The sequence below is a fragment of the Mus pahari genome, unplaced genomic scaffold, assembly GCF_900095145.1.
Source record: "Mus pahari unplaced genomic scaffold, PAHARI_EIJ_v1.1 scaffold_10562_1, whole genome shotgun sequence".
NCBI classification, from domain to species: Eukaryota; Metazoa; Chordata; class Mammalia; order Rodentia; family Muridae; genus Mus; species Mus pahari.
In genome coordinates this window covers 20,927-36,260 of record NW_018393856.1, presented here as the reverse complement: position 1 = coordinate 36,260, position 15,334 = coordinate 20,927, and the positions used below count along the sequence as shown (strand labels likewise).

General features: G+C 40.1%; 1 protein-coding gene and 1 pseudogene across 1 annotated transcript; both read left to right on the top strand.

The window, feature by feature from the left end:
- Positions 1 to 4,857: 4,857 nt before the first annotated feature.
- On the top strand, positions 4,858 to 5,754 carry LOC110315759 (vomeronasal type-1 receptor 4-like). Its single transcript, XM_021189736.1, has one exon. The coding sequence runs from the start codon at positions 4,858 to 4,860 to the stop codon at positions 5,752 to 5,754; it is 897 nt and encodes a 298-aa protein (XP_021045395.1).
- Positions 5,755 to 9,121: 3,367 nt separating this feature from the next.
- Positions 9,122 to 9,872, top strand: LOC110315757 (annotated as a pseudogene).
- Positions 9,873 to 15,334: the final 5,462 nt, after the last annotated feature.

Below are 15,334 nucleotides of genomic sequence, written 5' to 3'. Positions count from 1 at the left end.
GCCAAGTAGTGGGAGTGAGTGGGTAGGGGAGCAGGGGTGGGGGTGGGGTATAGGGAACTTTTGGGATAGCATTTGAAATGTAAATAAAGAAAATAATAATAATAAATGTAAAATTAGAATAAGGATCGATCTTGAATACTCTGATAACAGACCTTAACATTTATGCATAGAATTCCCAGTTGAAAATTGTTTATTTGGTCTCATGTGTAACAGTGCTGTTGCTTCTTATGATTCATGACTGTTTTGTCCTTTAGTATGGATACCATTAAAAAGCAAAAATCCTTACTTGTTGAATGTATAAATTAATGAATAAAAATAAACAACTAAATACATAAGTAAAAAAAAAAGGTAAAACAAATGTAATCCATATTGAAAACCAATATGATGAGGTGTATATAAGGTATAATAAAGACCATCCTGAGTATGTTAAAAAAAAATTTTAGTTTCTTTATATTTCAAATATAAAGAGGTAATTTAGGATGTTTCTAAACAAAATAGCAAAGCAAGCAGGGGAAAGCGCTTCTTGTTTGGCCAAAGATAATTATTTTATATTTTAAGTTCTATCTACCCTTACATATGTAATGTACAACTACGTTTCTCTGCACATAGATTCCATAACCAGTAGAGGTTGTGGAAACCCTGCTTTCTTCAACAGCTGCCCTTTCGTATATAGAAGTATCTTTAGCTCCTATGTTGTTTCAGCGGCACCTACATGTGTGGAGACACCATCACACAGGGCATAGAGGGAGACCCGTGACCTCAAACTCATCTTCCCAAGACAAGCCAGTGCTGCTTTCTCAGCTCTGCCCCACAGTTATTTACATTAGTTTGCATCCAGGGTAGGAAAAGATTAGATTGAAAAATATATGAAATGACATGTAAATGTTAGAAGTGTCATTGAAGTTTTATAATAAATAAGGGTTGCTTTTAGAATAAGGTCAATGTTGGGGTGGCATTGATATTTCAATTCCTAGCTGATATTTAATGCATTCAATGTTGGAAATAAACAACCAGTTACAGCAAAGACCTTCAATAGAGACTGGCACAAGGGACTCTAAACTTGTCCTCATCCATGTCTGGGACTTCATCAGGAAGCAGAATCCCAGGGTGCTGAGCAACACTTATTTTACTCCTGTCTAATGAGGGATTTGAGAAGGAAAACCAAGGCCTGTGTGTCAGAAGCTGGTCCCCAGCCAGGCCACACATTGGAACTTTGAGACAGTGAAAACAAGTCAGGAGACGCAGGAAGTTGGTTAGTTGTTCATTTTCTCATCTCACATCCTTCCTCTCAAAACAATTAAACCCTAACTAAGCTGGAAATAACTTCTGAGCAAAACAGACACTGTAACTGTGGGAGAGGGGTAAGCAATACTTCAGGGACAGAGGCCCTGCAGTGACCTTCCTTCTCCCTGACACTGTGACGACCTGAAACCTGAAGTCTACAGTACCTGATGGCAGCCAAGAGCCCCACAGATCCAGACAGTACAAATATGACCTGGCAAGTGTCACCTTCCCAGAGCTGCCCCAGAGCCTGTCTGTAGCACAGAGGTCCAGGTGAGTACATGGAGGTAAGATCTTAGATTCCCTCAGCTGTGCCATAGAGAGATGCGTTAAGGCTAAAGCTCCCCTGATTAAGCCAGGGTAGAGTTGAGAGGCTCCTGCACATTTCTTCTGACCCTGGCAAGGCTGGTCTCTGACTCTAGAGATCTCAAAGGATAGCACTGGAGATACAAAAGAGGGACAGAAATGCTGAGGTGTTGCTATCCATCCTTAGGCTGGATTCAGCACAGAGCTTTGGGTGGGTCTTTGCTTAAGGTTACCTCCTTCCGTTTTGTTTGTTTGTTTTTAAGGAGTCATTAAGAAAGAGAAGATTTTCAGATGTCTATCGAAACTTGAGACACTGATAAAACACTCACATAACATCAGCGGTGAAGAGTCTGAGTTAATAAATGTTTTTCAATGGTTTATATCGAGAGACTCTTGTCTCAAAAATAATGTGACAAAACAAAACCAAAGTAAAATCAATGTCTAGGTCCAGGTTTGTTGGCACCGTGGCTCCAACAGTGCCACAAGTATTTATAAATATTGTACTTTTCATGTGGGTGCACATATTGGCATATGTTTTCTTTTATAAAAACTTTACAACTTCCAATGTGAAGGCTTTCCTTCTGTATCCATTCTTAAAAATCTATCAATTCTATCACATGATATCCTAACACACTCATGTCAACTATACACATTGTATGCATAGCTGGAATGGAGAACTATAAACCACTAAGAGCTACAGTTACCACTACAGTCTTTAGAATTCCTGCTATAAGGATCCAGGCTGTGAACTAGTACACCCTGAAGCAACTCATCTGAACGTTATCCCAGCACTAAGTAGCAAAAAGTAACAATCTGAACGGAGCACAGGGTCCCCAGTGGAGGAGCTAGAGAAAGTATCCAAGGAGCCGAAGGCTTTGCAGCCCCATAGGAGGAACAACAATATGAACCAACCAGTACCCCCAGAGCTCCCTAGGAGTAAACCACCAATTAAAGAGTACACATGGAGGGACTCACAGCTCTAGCTGCATACATAGCAGAGGATGGCCTAGTTGGTCATCAATGGGAGAAGAGGCCCTTGGTCCTGTGAAGATTCTATGCCCCAGTATAGGGGAATGCCAGTGCCAGGAAGAGGGAGTGGGTGGGTTGGTGAGCAGGGGGAGGGGAGAGGGGATAAGGGGTTTTCAGAGGGGAAGCCAGGAAAGGGGATAACATTTGAAATGTAAATAAAGAAAATATCTAATAAAAACATTTTTTTAAAAAGTAACAATCTTTTTACTTGTTTTGATTTTTAAAAAACCAGGGTGGGAGAATGTTACCTATCTCAGCCTTTTGAAGGTTAGACCTAAACAAGGATCAACCATCTATCTAAACAGAAGTGTATCTTGTCTTTTAATTTCCTATAGCAGTTCCCAATATAATGTGGAAGGTGAGTCGCCCCTCCCTCCTCTGACAGTCCACTTCAGTAGAAGGAATCACATATTCGAACATCAGAATCTGCTCTCAAATATGATTTGAAGTTTGGAAAATGGAAGAGAGGACTAGAAAGGTAGGAATCCTAGGAAAGCAAGAATTAAACAGATTAATGTTACTATTCTCCATCAGAATCTGGAGTGAATTGATAGCTGGGGTTTTTGCAAATTCCAATCTCTGACTGAACACTTAATTTTTATATTAAATATGTTAATGAATGCTGATGTGCTTGGTATTAATATTTGGAGGGTATTTCATTATGTGCAGATCTTTAGGATGATTTTCCAATTTCTAGGAAGCACTGAAACAGGAAATAATTGCTTCTTTGTCAGAGGAGCAGTTGAAAGGCAATGACTGACATTTCCAGAGTGAGGAGACTACCTGAACTGGAATCTGTAAACAAAGCTAGATTCTTGTAAGTCCCCTGTGAGATTATCAGGACATCGATATTTAAATAATCCTGTGAGTTTAGCAGGAAGGTGAACAGGGAACAGAAGCCCTCTAAGTACTCAAAACACAGGTCCATGGAGCCGCTGTAGCATCTGGACTCCTCTTATTTTAGAAAAGGTGCCCAAAGCTTACCATAAATCCCTGAGAAATGGGAGTGGAGCTCCCGAACAATAAGATAAACATCCTGACGAGGTCTAAGTTCTGGATTTACCTGGGACAGATGTAGAACGAAGCAGCATGCCTGACAAACAAACAGGTTAGAGGAAAACCAGGCTGCAAAGCCAAGTGTCACAACTGCTGTTAAAGTCCCCATAGAGTCAAATGCCAGGATGGCCTCTTAGATGTTAGAATCCCTGCTCACAGCAATAAGGACCAAGTTACTGTGTTGCCTACAGCTGGCACTGAGCACTCATAACTCAAAATTTCACTCATCTCATGGCAGAACATAACATGCCATTAGTCCAATTCTCCTGTTCACCTCATCATCATTCCCTGCTCCAGAGCTGCTCCTTGCTCCCTTAGATGGCCTGAGGCCACTGGAGTCACAGATGCCCTGAAGTCTATCCACTGGGATCACAGCTCTATGCTTCCCTGTCTCCTAAGAAGCACCACAGGGTTCTGCTAGAAACCCACCCTGGCTGCAACTAGGGGTAATATGAATTTTTCAGCATATTTGTGATGATTCAACTTTAACTGCAGGACCCTATCTGAAAAAGTTATTCAACTTGACTTGACACTGAGGAATATGTTTAAAAAATAACTGGTGAACATTTATATGGGGTGAAATCACAGAATGGTCAGTATGAAAATTTTTAAATATCATATTGTAGAAATTGAAGTTCTAAAGCTTTGAAGCCAAATGAAATGTAGAAATGGTTAAACTGATCAAGATGCAAATAAGAAGGGGCCTCAGACTTTGGAAGTTGGATGACAAATATGATGAAATAGAGTAAGAAACAGTGATGAATGTTTGGTTGGAGAAACTTGGAGTGCAATTCAGCTATGCTGAGAGTTAACACGGATAATTCAGGCACAGAGAGACACAGAAATAGAGACACAAAGACATACACAGACACACACACACACATACACACTTAAGTCAATTTTGCTAGTGTAAAGGGAAAACATATACCTTTAAAAACTTTAGATTTTGAATAACAGTTAACAAACTCATTTTTTGAGAACACACACAATATGCCAGAGTCTGTAGAACAAAGGGGGAGATTGAAGAACCTAACCTGGAACGTGACATGTGTCCAACTCTGCCTCTTGAACATCAGAAAATGCTACTATGCAGATGTGCTGTTCTGATCCATGTCTAGCATTTCTATAGCTTTCTGGAAAAGTGTTTGCATCCTGGATACACGTTGTTCTACCTAGGAAGTGAAAATGGTTTTGAAGTTTATTGAGAAAATGGTTTTCCTCTTCATGATTCTGGTTGGCACTCTGGGGAACATGTCTGTTTCTGTAAATTATATGTTCATTTGGGGGAGAAGCACTGGGAAGAAACCCATACACCTTATTCTCATCCACTTGGCTTTTACAAACATCATACTTCTTCTTGCAAAAGGATTGCCAAAGACAATAGCAGCTTTTGGTTTGAGAAACTTCCTAGATGACACTGGCTGTAAGATCATTGTTTACCTGGAGAGGGTGGCCCGGGGCCTCTCCATCTGCACCAGCAGTCTCCTCGCTATGGTCCAGGCCATCATCATCAGTCCCAGAGGATCTGGGTGGAGGAGACTCAGGCCAAAGTCTGCATGGCACATCCTTCCATTCTTGTCATTCTTTTGGACATTCAATTCCTTAATAAGTATACACCTAATCCATTCCATCACAAGTACAGGTCTGAATACATCACATCTCAAGAATAGTGACAACTATTGCTATTTCATCCTACCAAGTCAGAAAACAAAATGGATTGTTCTCCCTCTCCTGGTCATGAGAGATGCAGTGTTTCAGGGTGCCATGGGAGGGGCCAGTGGCTACATGGTATTTCTTCTCCACAAGCACCACCAGCATGTCCTCTACCTTCAGAACTCCAAGCTTCTCTACAGAACTCCCCCTGAGCTGAGAGCTGCTCAGAGTGTCCTCCTTCTGATGCTCTGTTTTGTTTTCTTCTACTGGACAGATTGTACCTTTTCTCTAATTTTAAGTCTCTCTTTAGTAGAAAATTCCTTGATAGTAAATATTCAAGAATGTCTGACCCTTGTTTATGCATCTTTTAGCCCCCTTGTGCTGATTCACAGGGATGGACTTTTGGCTGGATATTGGACTGCTCAGTGAGAGAAACTGAGAAAATGTCTCTCATTTATCTGTTCAGTAAGTATGGAAAAAATTCTCAGTTCTGCAATATTATGGACACACTAAAACCCTACAAAGAAGTATAAAAATCTATTTATTCTCAAGACACTTTTCCTGGTGACCCAAGTTTTGAGCTGAAAATTAATTATGAATTAACTCTGTAATCTTAGCAAATTACAGTAAATAGAAACCTCATTCTCGATTTTGCTGCCCTTTTGAAGGGATTTTTGAAAAACTTTTTTATATTTATATTCATTTATGGTGTATAAAAAGTTTGCCTGAATTATGTAGCACATTCATGCCTGATGCCTGTACAGTCTGGAAGACTCCACCAAATGTCCTCTGACCGACTGGAATAAGAGAGGTTGTTCTGAACCAAAATGTGGTTGCTGTGAATTGAACCTGAATCCTCTGGAAGACCAGCTAGTGATTTTTAACTACTGAGGCATTTCTCCAGCACTAAGAAAATGGTCTTAATTATGTTTTTTAAAATTGGTCTTTCAATGACTGGAAGCATCCAAATGAATTTGGTAAATTTAACAATTTCATCGAAATTTAGTCATGTTAGTTCAAGAAATACCACATCTTGACCTGATGTTGTGCTTGCTAATATTAGTATCACAAGGTACACAGTAAAGTATCCTTTAATGTCTTTCTGTGTTTATGTTTATGTCATATATATATATATGTATGTATATATATGAATATATATAATATATACACACATGTACTTGTATGTATGAGCGACATGATGTTGGAGCTCTTAGATGTGAAACAGTAACAGTAAACACCTACCCCACCCTGAATCTGAAAATCAACTTAATTTCTCAAAGATTAGTGACCCAGTTATTAACAAGGTTAAAGACATGAGTGAAGCCAGAGGAAACTTAAAAGTTGACTGCAGAACTCCTGAAACAACACAGTATCCATGACAACCAGGATCTGAGTGATTTCATTTCAGTCCATGACCAGTATTCTTTGCTGAAAGAGAATACTACATATTCTTTGTTCTCAGATTTCCCTAATTCATGACAATACACAACAGCAATTTTTTTTTGCTTTCATATAGTGTACCTTAGAAAGCATCCACACATATAGAACAAACCCAGCCTTCCCTTAGATGTCAGGAATCGAAATCAAGCCTCTTGGATGAGTGTACTCCAGTGTTTCAAAGGTACACTCCAGGCTACACCTACTAGTAACTTAACTTTGTTTCAACAAGAGATTGTTTCTTTGGGTGGATCAGCTTTAATTATTGAACTGTAACTGGAAAATGTATAGTTTAATGTAATATTGAACCCTAAAATGGCATTTAATACTAAAGCACAGAATCAGTTTGGGGTTCAAATATAACCCAGGAAGTATTTAGGTTGTGAAACAAAGACACACAAATTGAAAGAGAAAAGGCAACTCTGGGAGTCCTTTTGCTTACCCAAGGGAAGACAGTAGGGAAAACTGAGTCAAGACAGTGGTCCAGAGAGATGGCTCAGCAAGGAAAGCACTTAGTGCCTAGCCTGCCAACCTGACTTGCATCCTGGAGCCATATAGTAGAAAGTCAGAACCAGTTCCTGGGAATTGTCCTCCAGCTTCCACAAATAAACACACACCATGACAAATGTGTATGCCTAGACATATAACATATATGCATATAAAATGAGTATAATTTTAAATATTTAATATCAGAGACATAATGAAAGTTGAAACACCTCTAATGTTTGCTATATTGAAGTACTTGAAGCAACATGTTCCTCAAGTGTTTCCATATGTACCATGCATAAGAGAGACACATTTCCAAGTGTCTGTATATAGAATATAGGTAAGGTGCATTGATTTAGCCCCTGGCATTTAGAATTACAAAATGGAAATATGACAGAATAAAGTAAGAAAGATAGGAACAAATTACGTAGCAATTATGTAATGCTATGAATGACCCTTGTCAGGATAAACGAGGATTCAAATGATATGGTTTGTCTAAATTTGGAGCTCAAAGGATTTGATTATTAGATATTCTGTGTTAGATTATAGAACAAAATATGGGGGTTTGAATGACAATGGCTCCTATGGGTTCATCTTGGAATGGTTAATCATCAAAGAGAGACAAGAGGGAAGTAGTATTAGGAGTTGTGACCTTGTTGGGGGAAGTATATCACCAGGGGTAGGCTTGGAGGTTTCAATAGGCTACACACGGCTCAGTCTCTCTCTGTCTCTCTCTGTCTCTCTCTGTCTCTCTCTGTCTCTCTCTCTCTCTCTCTCTCTCTCTCTCTCTCTCTCTCTCTAGACCAGGATGTAACTCTTAGCTACATTAATAGATCAATAGTTCTGATGATTTTGTACATAACAGACCTTAAGATTCTACCAGGAAATGTCTATATCTGATAAACTTTAAGCAACTTTTAGAGTAGATGATTCCTTGGCAGAGTGCTTTCAGGGGATAGTCAGGAAAAGCACATAAATATTGGAGTAGGTAATTTTTAATATGACCCCACGTGCAAGATGATAAAGAACAAAAATGATCCACAACACCCTACTCAAGGCGTATGTGCTATCTGCAGCCCTACCTAATTAATCTATGTGTTACTTACTGCCAAGGTCAATTCAGAGTCGGAGACAAAGAAAATCACATGACTTTCCCTAGGAAGCAAACCTGTTTGGGCAAGTATTACCTCTTTGGATTAGCTACATTTTTTATTAGTTCAACATCCTTCTTTTTTTTTTTTTTTTTTTTTTTTTTTAAAGATTTATTTATTTATTTATTATATGTAAGTACACTGTAGCTGTCTTCAGACACTCCGGAAGAGGGCGCCAGATCTCATTACAGATGGTTGTGAGCCACCATGTTGTCGCTGGGATTTGAACTCAGGACTGGGATTTGAACTTCGGAAGAGCAGCCGGGTGCTCTTACCTGCTGAGCCATCTCACCAGCCCCTCAACATCCTTCTTAAGGAATCAATTTGTACAGAACTTTGAAGAGGATCTGGGAAGGGAGGCATCTAAGGTAATACATGAATATCATGGCTTGTAAATTGAATGACATCATTCTGTGTTCAGATTTCTCATGGAAAAACATTTAGAGATGAAGGGTATAATGAACTAGTTTCTGTGAAGGCTGAGAAGACATCAGCGTGGTGCTCATGTCCAATTGTCATCATCATCATCACCATCGACATGTCAGTGGAACCAAAAACAGAAAGTCCAAGGACAAAATCAGACATCTGTAGCAAAGAAGTCGGTGCATTTACCACACTGTTGCTTTCCCTATGGAAAACTCACAGGCATGAACTTGTCTTTCTCAAAACTCACAGGCATGAACTGCCTTATCTTTCTCAAAAGGGTTTTCCTAGTTCTGAGCATGAAGATAATTTGGAGTGACCTCATCCAGAGAATAATTTTCATTTCACTTACTGAATTGGAGTTTTAGGAAACATCATCTTATTCTTGAGATACATGCATACTTTCATCATGGGTCCTGAGAACAAAAATATAGATAGTATTCTCATCCACCTGGCTTTTGTAAACACAATCATTATTGCCTAGGGTCAGAAACATAGTCACAATTTTTTACATCAGAAACTTCCTAGGTGATATTGCTTGTAATACTGTAGTTTATCTAGAAACAGTTGCTCATGGCCTCTCCATCTGCACCACCTGTCTCCTCAGTGTGGTCCAGGCTGTCACCATCAGTCCCAGGACCACACTGTGGAGAAAGCTCAATCCACAGACAGCATGGCATGTTCTTGCCTTTCTCTTCCTCTTTTGGATCTTTAATTCCCTGATTAGCTCCAATTTGCTGCACTATATCAAAGCAGGCAATAGCATGAACAGGTCTGAAGTTGCAATGTTTACTGAATATTGTTATATGCTGCCATCCAGGCACACAGTTAAGTGGCTGTTCCTCTCTCTCATGGCTCTTCGTGATATCATTTTCCAGGGTCTCATGGGCTGCAGCAGTGGGTCTATGGGTCTCCATACATCATGTACGTGTCCTCTACCTTCACAGCTCCAAGTCTGCAAACAATTCCAGGCCAAAAATCTGAGCTACCCAGAGGGTTCTCGCTCTCATGACTTTCCCGGTCCACAGGACAAGTTATTCTGTGGGTTGAGGGGGATCACGAACCTGAGGTGAAATGGGAGGGAAAGAAGAAGGAAGCCAAGCAAAGAGTTGTCAAGGCTTCGTTTATTGCTGGCTTAAACGTTTGGTTATAAACACTGTGAGGGGGAATGGGGAGGGGTTGAGAAATGATCACAAGAAACAGAGCGAAGGACAAATGGGGGGATGCTGACTGCAGACTTGAAACTTCTTGTGATTTTCTCAGAGTCCTGGCGCCACTGCTCCGGAACACGGGGAAGCTAATCTCCGAGTCCCGGATCCTCCCAGGTGTCAGCTTAGGACAGTAGCCTTGGGAAGAGGGAGATAGAGAGCAAGCAGTCTTGGCAGGGAGGGTGTTGAACAGCCCTGGGAAGGAGAGGGCAACTCGGCTCTCAACAAAGAACTATACGGCTCTCAGATGCAAACTGTAAAAGGCCTGGGTTTTCTCAGCCTGGTCTCCAACATGTAACCTGTTTCCTTTCCTCTTATTGGGCAGATTTGATTTTCTCCTTATACACAGGTTCCACAGTGACAAGTGATTTTACAGTACCAATTATGAAAGCATTGTTAGTACTTAGCTATGCTGGTCTCAGCCCATTTGTCCTGATTATCTGGGATGTCCATATTCCTACGACCTACTACTTCCCCTGAGATAGAGGAAATATCTTTTCCCATCCAGTTCTTCATGATCAAATGCTACTGGGATGGCTTTGCCTTGCCTTTCAAATGTATCACAACAATAAATTGATTGATAAAATAGATTTTTCCCATATAGCTAGTGCTAGGTAACTGAAGACTGGTTCAAGCTCTAGGAAGTAGACAGGGATGCTCACTATCCCACCATCCCACCATTCCTACCACAGAGTTTAGCTTGTTACATCCTTCATAGGAAAGTGCAGGAGGGCATGCAGTCACCTAATTAGAATTTTATTTTTCCGCATGCTAGAGTTTTAGTCTTATAAGGACCCACAAACCTTTCTTCTCTTCTTGTTCCTTCTACAGCTCTTCCATCATCACTGACTCCTCTACTTATTTGCAAAGCACTCACTACGTGCCAGAGACTCTTGGAAACCAGTGAAGAAGGATGCCAGGAAGCATTCTTTATTTGAAGGTCTCTTACAAAGTGGGCATGACCAGGCAGAGAAGCTAATTCACTGCCTGTTGTAAGCGCTTGGCATTTCAGGGTACTAAGCATTAAAAAAACGGGTAAGAATATACACACATTGAAGACATTGACATGTGGTTGTGATTGCAATTGCTAAAGAAACTCTAATTTATGCTGGGCATGCATGTTGTTACCCACTAGCCCTGTGTCTCCGACTCCAGTCCCTGGATGATAAGTTCTCAGCAGGCTTGACTCAGTCACCCCAATATAGAAATGTACAATATGACTTTCTACATCTTATGATATGACAAAACTGCTATTTTTGGCTTCTGTAATTTGTTTATGTAGACACCTAAATATTGTTTTGAGTTACTTTACCCACTTACACTAGCAGCACAGACCATTATTGCTTGCTTATATAGAGACTGAGGGTCCACTTGTGGTTTTTACCTTAAAATAAAAAACTTTTCCCATACCCCTCCCTCAGGACATGCTTGAAATTATAACTTCAGGCTGATATCTTGTTAGTGGGTAATCAATAAATCTCTTAATTACAATTGAGACCCCAGATTCATGACTGCTGGTCCAGGATAGTTCGCAGAGAGAGGAAGTTCAAAGTGGACTTGATAAGTCCCCAGAAACATAAACTACAACTTCCCAAAATGTGTAAATTGAAAGCAAAAGCAAATGTGTGCCTGAAGCGTGTACTGATTTGTGAGTTGTGTTCGGTTTTGGAGTACCAACATTTGATGAGACAAATGCAAGATCAGATACAACTGTACACCCAGTCTCTGGCACAAAGTTGACACCTATTGTACTTCTGGTTTTGGTATATGAATGAAAGTGGCCACCACGTGTATGAGTGCATCTGGTCTTCCCTGATTATGCTCTTGTCTGGTCTCTTTCTATTGTTCTCTGTTGTCTGTTGTATTTATGTGTTCAAGTTTTGTTGTAGACATTGGAGTCAGACTGAGAGCACTGTAATTCGCCCCTGAGCTGCATGCTGAAACATTTTCAGGGGTTTCTCAAAGCAGAGTGTTCCTTCTGGCTGCTTCCACACTAGCTCTTCCCCGGGGCTCACTTTATCTCTGTCCCTCTCAGTGGCTTACTGGAGTCTGATACAGCAGGCATCTCTCTAAGCCTGTCCATTTGGGATCCATTTCCTTTATTCTGCTTCTGAAGGATGTCTTTTTCCCTGCTTGCTTTATCTCCTAGCTGGTTCCTGTCTCTGACCATGGAGCTCCAGCTGTGGCCACCCAGCACCACTGCAGTGGGGCAATTGTTTAGGCTATTCTACTTCGTTAAAAAGCTGGCTCTGGAGCTTGGATATGAGTCTCTCCTCCAGCCCCAGGCATGTTTGTTTAAAAATTTTTTCCCAAAATCTCTGTCTTGGGTCTGAAAGCTATCTGATTTTAGGACAATGAGAAGAAAACAAACCCCGCCGAAAAGACACTATGTGCTTTAAAGCAGAGAAAACATAAGTTTTCTCTACCTTAAGATTTGTAAGTTTACTAAACAGAGTTTAAAAATCTGTAAAGAAAAGAAAAAATCAGGGGCCACCTTAAGTACAAATTCGGTGGACAGTCCCCAGCCCCCAGAGGACTCACCACACCGCAGGCACCCTACCATGCCCAGGATCTTAGGATCACTGGTGAGTTGAACGAAACATCTGTTCCAAAACAACCATGAGGGGCCTGTGCCAGCAGGAGCAGGGACACAGGAAACCCGCCCAACCAGCAGCTCGGGTTCCTTTCAGTGGGTGCTGGTCTACATTGGTTTCCAACACAGCTGACATCCCCACAGTCTCCACAACCAGGCGCTCTAACAAGCCCAGGATCGTAGAATTCCAGGATCCCAGGAGCTTGATCAAACCAGGATCTCGGGGTCTCAGAGAAAGCTTGACTGCCAAGAACTCTGACTCAGATTCACAGGATCCCAGAATCATAAGATCACAGAGAAATCTGAACTCTGAGGAGTTCTGAATCAACCAGAATTATAGGAAGGACAGGCTCCAATCATATATATTGAGGGCAGCAAGCACTTGAGATAATCAGATGGCAGGAGGCAAGCCTAAAAACAGAAGCAACAGAAACCAAGNTNACTTGGCATCATCAGAACCAAACTCTCCCACCATAGTAAATCCTGGATACACCATCACACCAGAAAAGCAAGATATGGATCTAAAGTCACTTCTCATGATGATGATGAAGGACTATAAGACAGGCATAAATAACTCCCTTAAAGAAATACAGGTAAACAGGTAGAAGCCCTTAAAGAGGAAACACAAAAATCCCTTAAAGAATTACAGGAAAAAACACCGAAACAGGTGAAAGAATTGAACAAAACCATCCAGGGTCTAAAAATGGAAAGAGAAACAATAAAGAAATCACAAAGGGAGACCACTCTGGAGATAGAAACCTAGGAAGAAGTCAGGAGCCATTGATGGAAGCATAACCAAAAGAATACAGGAGACAGAAGAGAGAATCTCAGGTGCAGAAGATACCATAGAAAATATTGACACAACAATCAAAGAAAATGTGAAATGCAAAAAGATCCTAACCCAAAACATCCAGGAAATCCAGGACACAATGAGAAGACCAAACCTAAGGATAATAGGTATAGATGAGAAGGAAGATTTCCAACTTAAAGGGCCAGTAAATATCTTCAACAAAATTGTAGAAGAAAACTTCCCCAACCTAAAGAAAGAGATGCCCATAAACATACAAGAAGCCTACAAAACTCCAAATAGTTTGGACCAGAAAAGAAATTCCTCCCATCACATAATAATCAAAATACCAAATGCACAAAACAAAGAAAGAATATTAAAAGCAGTAAGGGAGAAATGTCAAGTAACATATAAAGGCAGACCTGTCAGCATTACACCTGACTTCTCCCCAGAGACTATGAAAGCTGGAAGATCCTGGGCAGATGTCATACAGACCCTAAGAGAACAAATGACTACTATACCTAGCAAAACTCTCAATTACCATAGATGGAGAAACCAAGGTTTTCCATGATAAAAACCAAATATACATAAAATCTTTCCACAAATCCAGGATAATAAATGGAAAACTCCAACACAAGAATGAAACTCTAGAAGAAGCAAAAAAAAAGTAATTTGTCAACAAACCTAAAAGAAGATAACCACATGAACAGACTTCCAACTCTAACAACACAAATAAGAGGAAATAACAATGACTTTTCCTTAATATCTCTTAACATCAATGGACTCAATCCCCAATAAAAAAGACATAGACTAACAGACCGGTTACATAAACAGGACCCAACATTTTGTTGCATACAGGAAACCCACTTCAGGGACAAAGACAGACACTACCACAGAGTAAAAGGCTGGAAAACAATTTTCCAAGCAGATGGTCCCAAGAAACAAACTGAAGTAGCCATTCTAATATCAAATAAAATTGACTTTCAACCTAAAGTTATCAAAAAAGACATGAAGGGGCACTTCATACTCATCAAAGGTAAAATTTACCAAGATGAACTCTCAATTCTGAACATCTATGCTTCAAATGCAAGAGCATCCTCATTCACCAAAGAAACCTTAGTAAAACTCAAAGCACACATTGCACTGCATACAATAATAGTGGGAGACTTCAACATCCCATTCTCATCAATGGACAGATCCTGGAAACAGAAACTAAACAGAGACACAGTGAAATTAATAGAAGTTGTGAAACAAATGGATTTAACAAATATCTACAGAACATTTATCCTAAAACAAAAGGATATACCTTCTTCTCAGCACATCATGGTACCTTCTCCATAACTGACCATATAATCCTTCACAAAACAGGCCTCAAAAGATACAGAAATATTGAAATAATCCCATGTATCCTATCAGATCACTAAGGACTGAGGCTGAGCTTCAATAACAGCATAAGAGAAAGCCCACATTTACGTGGAAGCTGAACAACACTCTACTCAATGATAACTTGATCAAGGAAGAAATAAAGAAAGAAATAAAAGACTTTTTAGAGTTTAATGAAAATGAAGCCACAACATATCCAAACTTATGGTACAGAGTGAAAGCAATCCCAAGAGGAAAACTCATAGCTCTAAGTGCCTCCAAAAAGAAACTGAGAGAACATACACTAACAGCTTGACAGCACACCTAAAATCAACAAATGGGACCTTATAAAATTGCAAAGCTTCTGTACGGCAAAGGACACTGTCAATAAGACAAAAAGGCAACCAATAGATTGAGAAAAGATTTTTACCAATCCTAAATACAATAGAGGACTAATATCCAGTATATACAAAGAACTCAAGAAGTTAGACTCCAGAAAACCAAATAACCCTGTTAAAAATGGGGTATAGCAATTCTTCACAGAGTTAGAAAGGGCGATTTG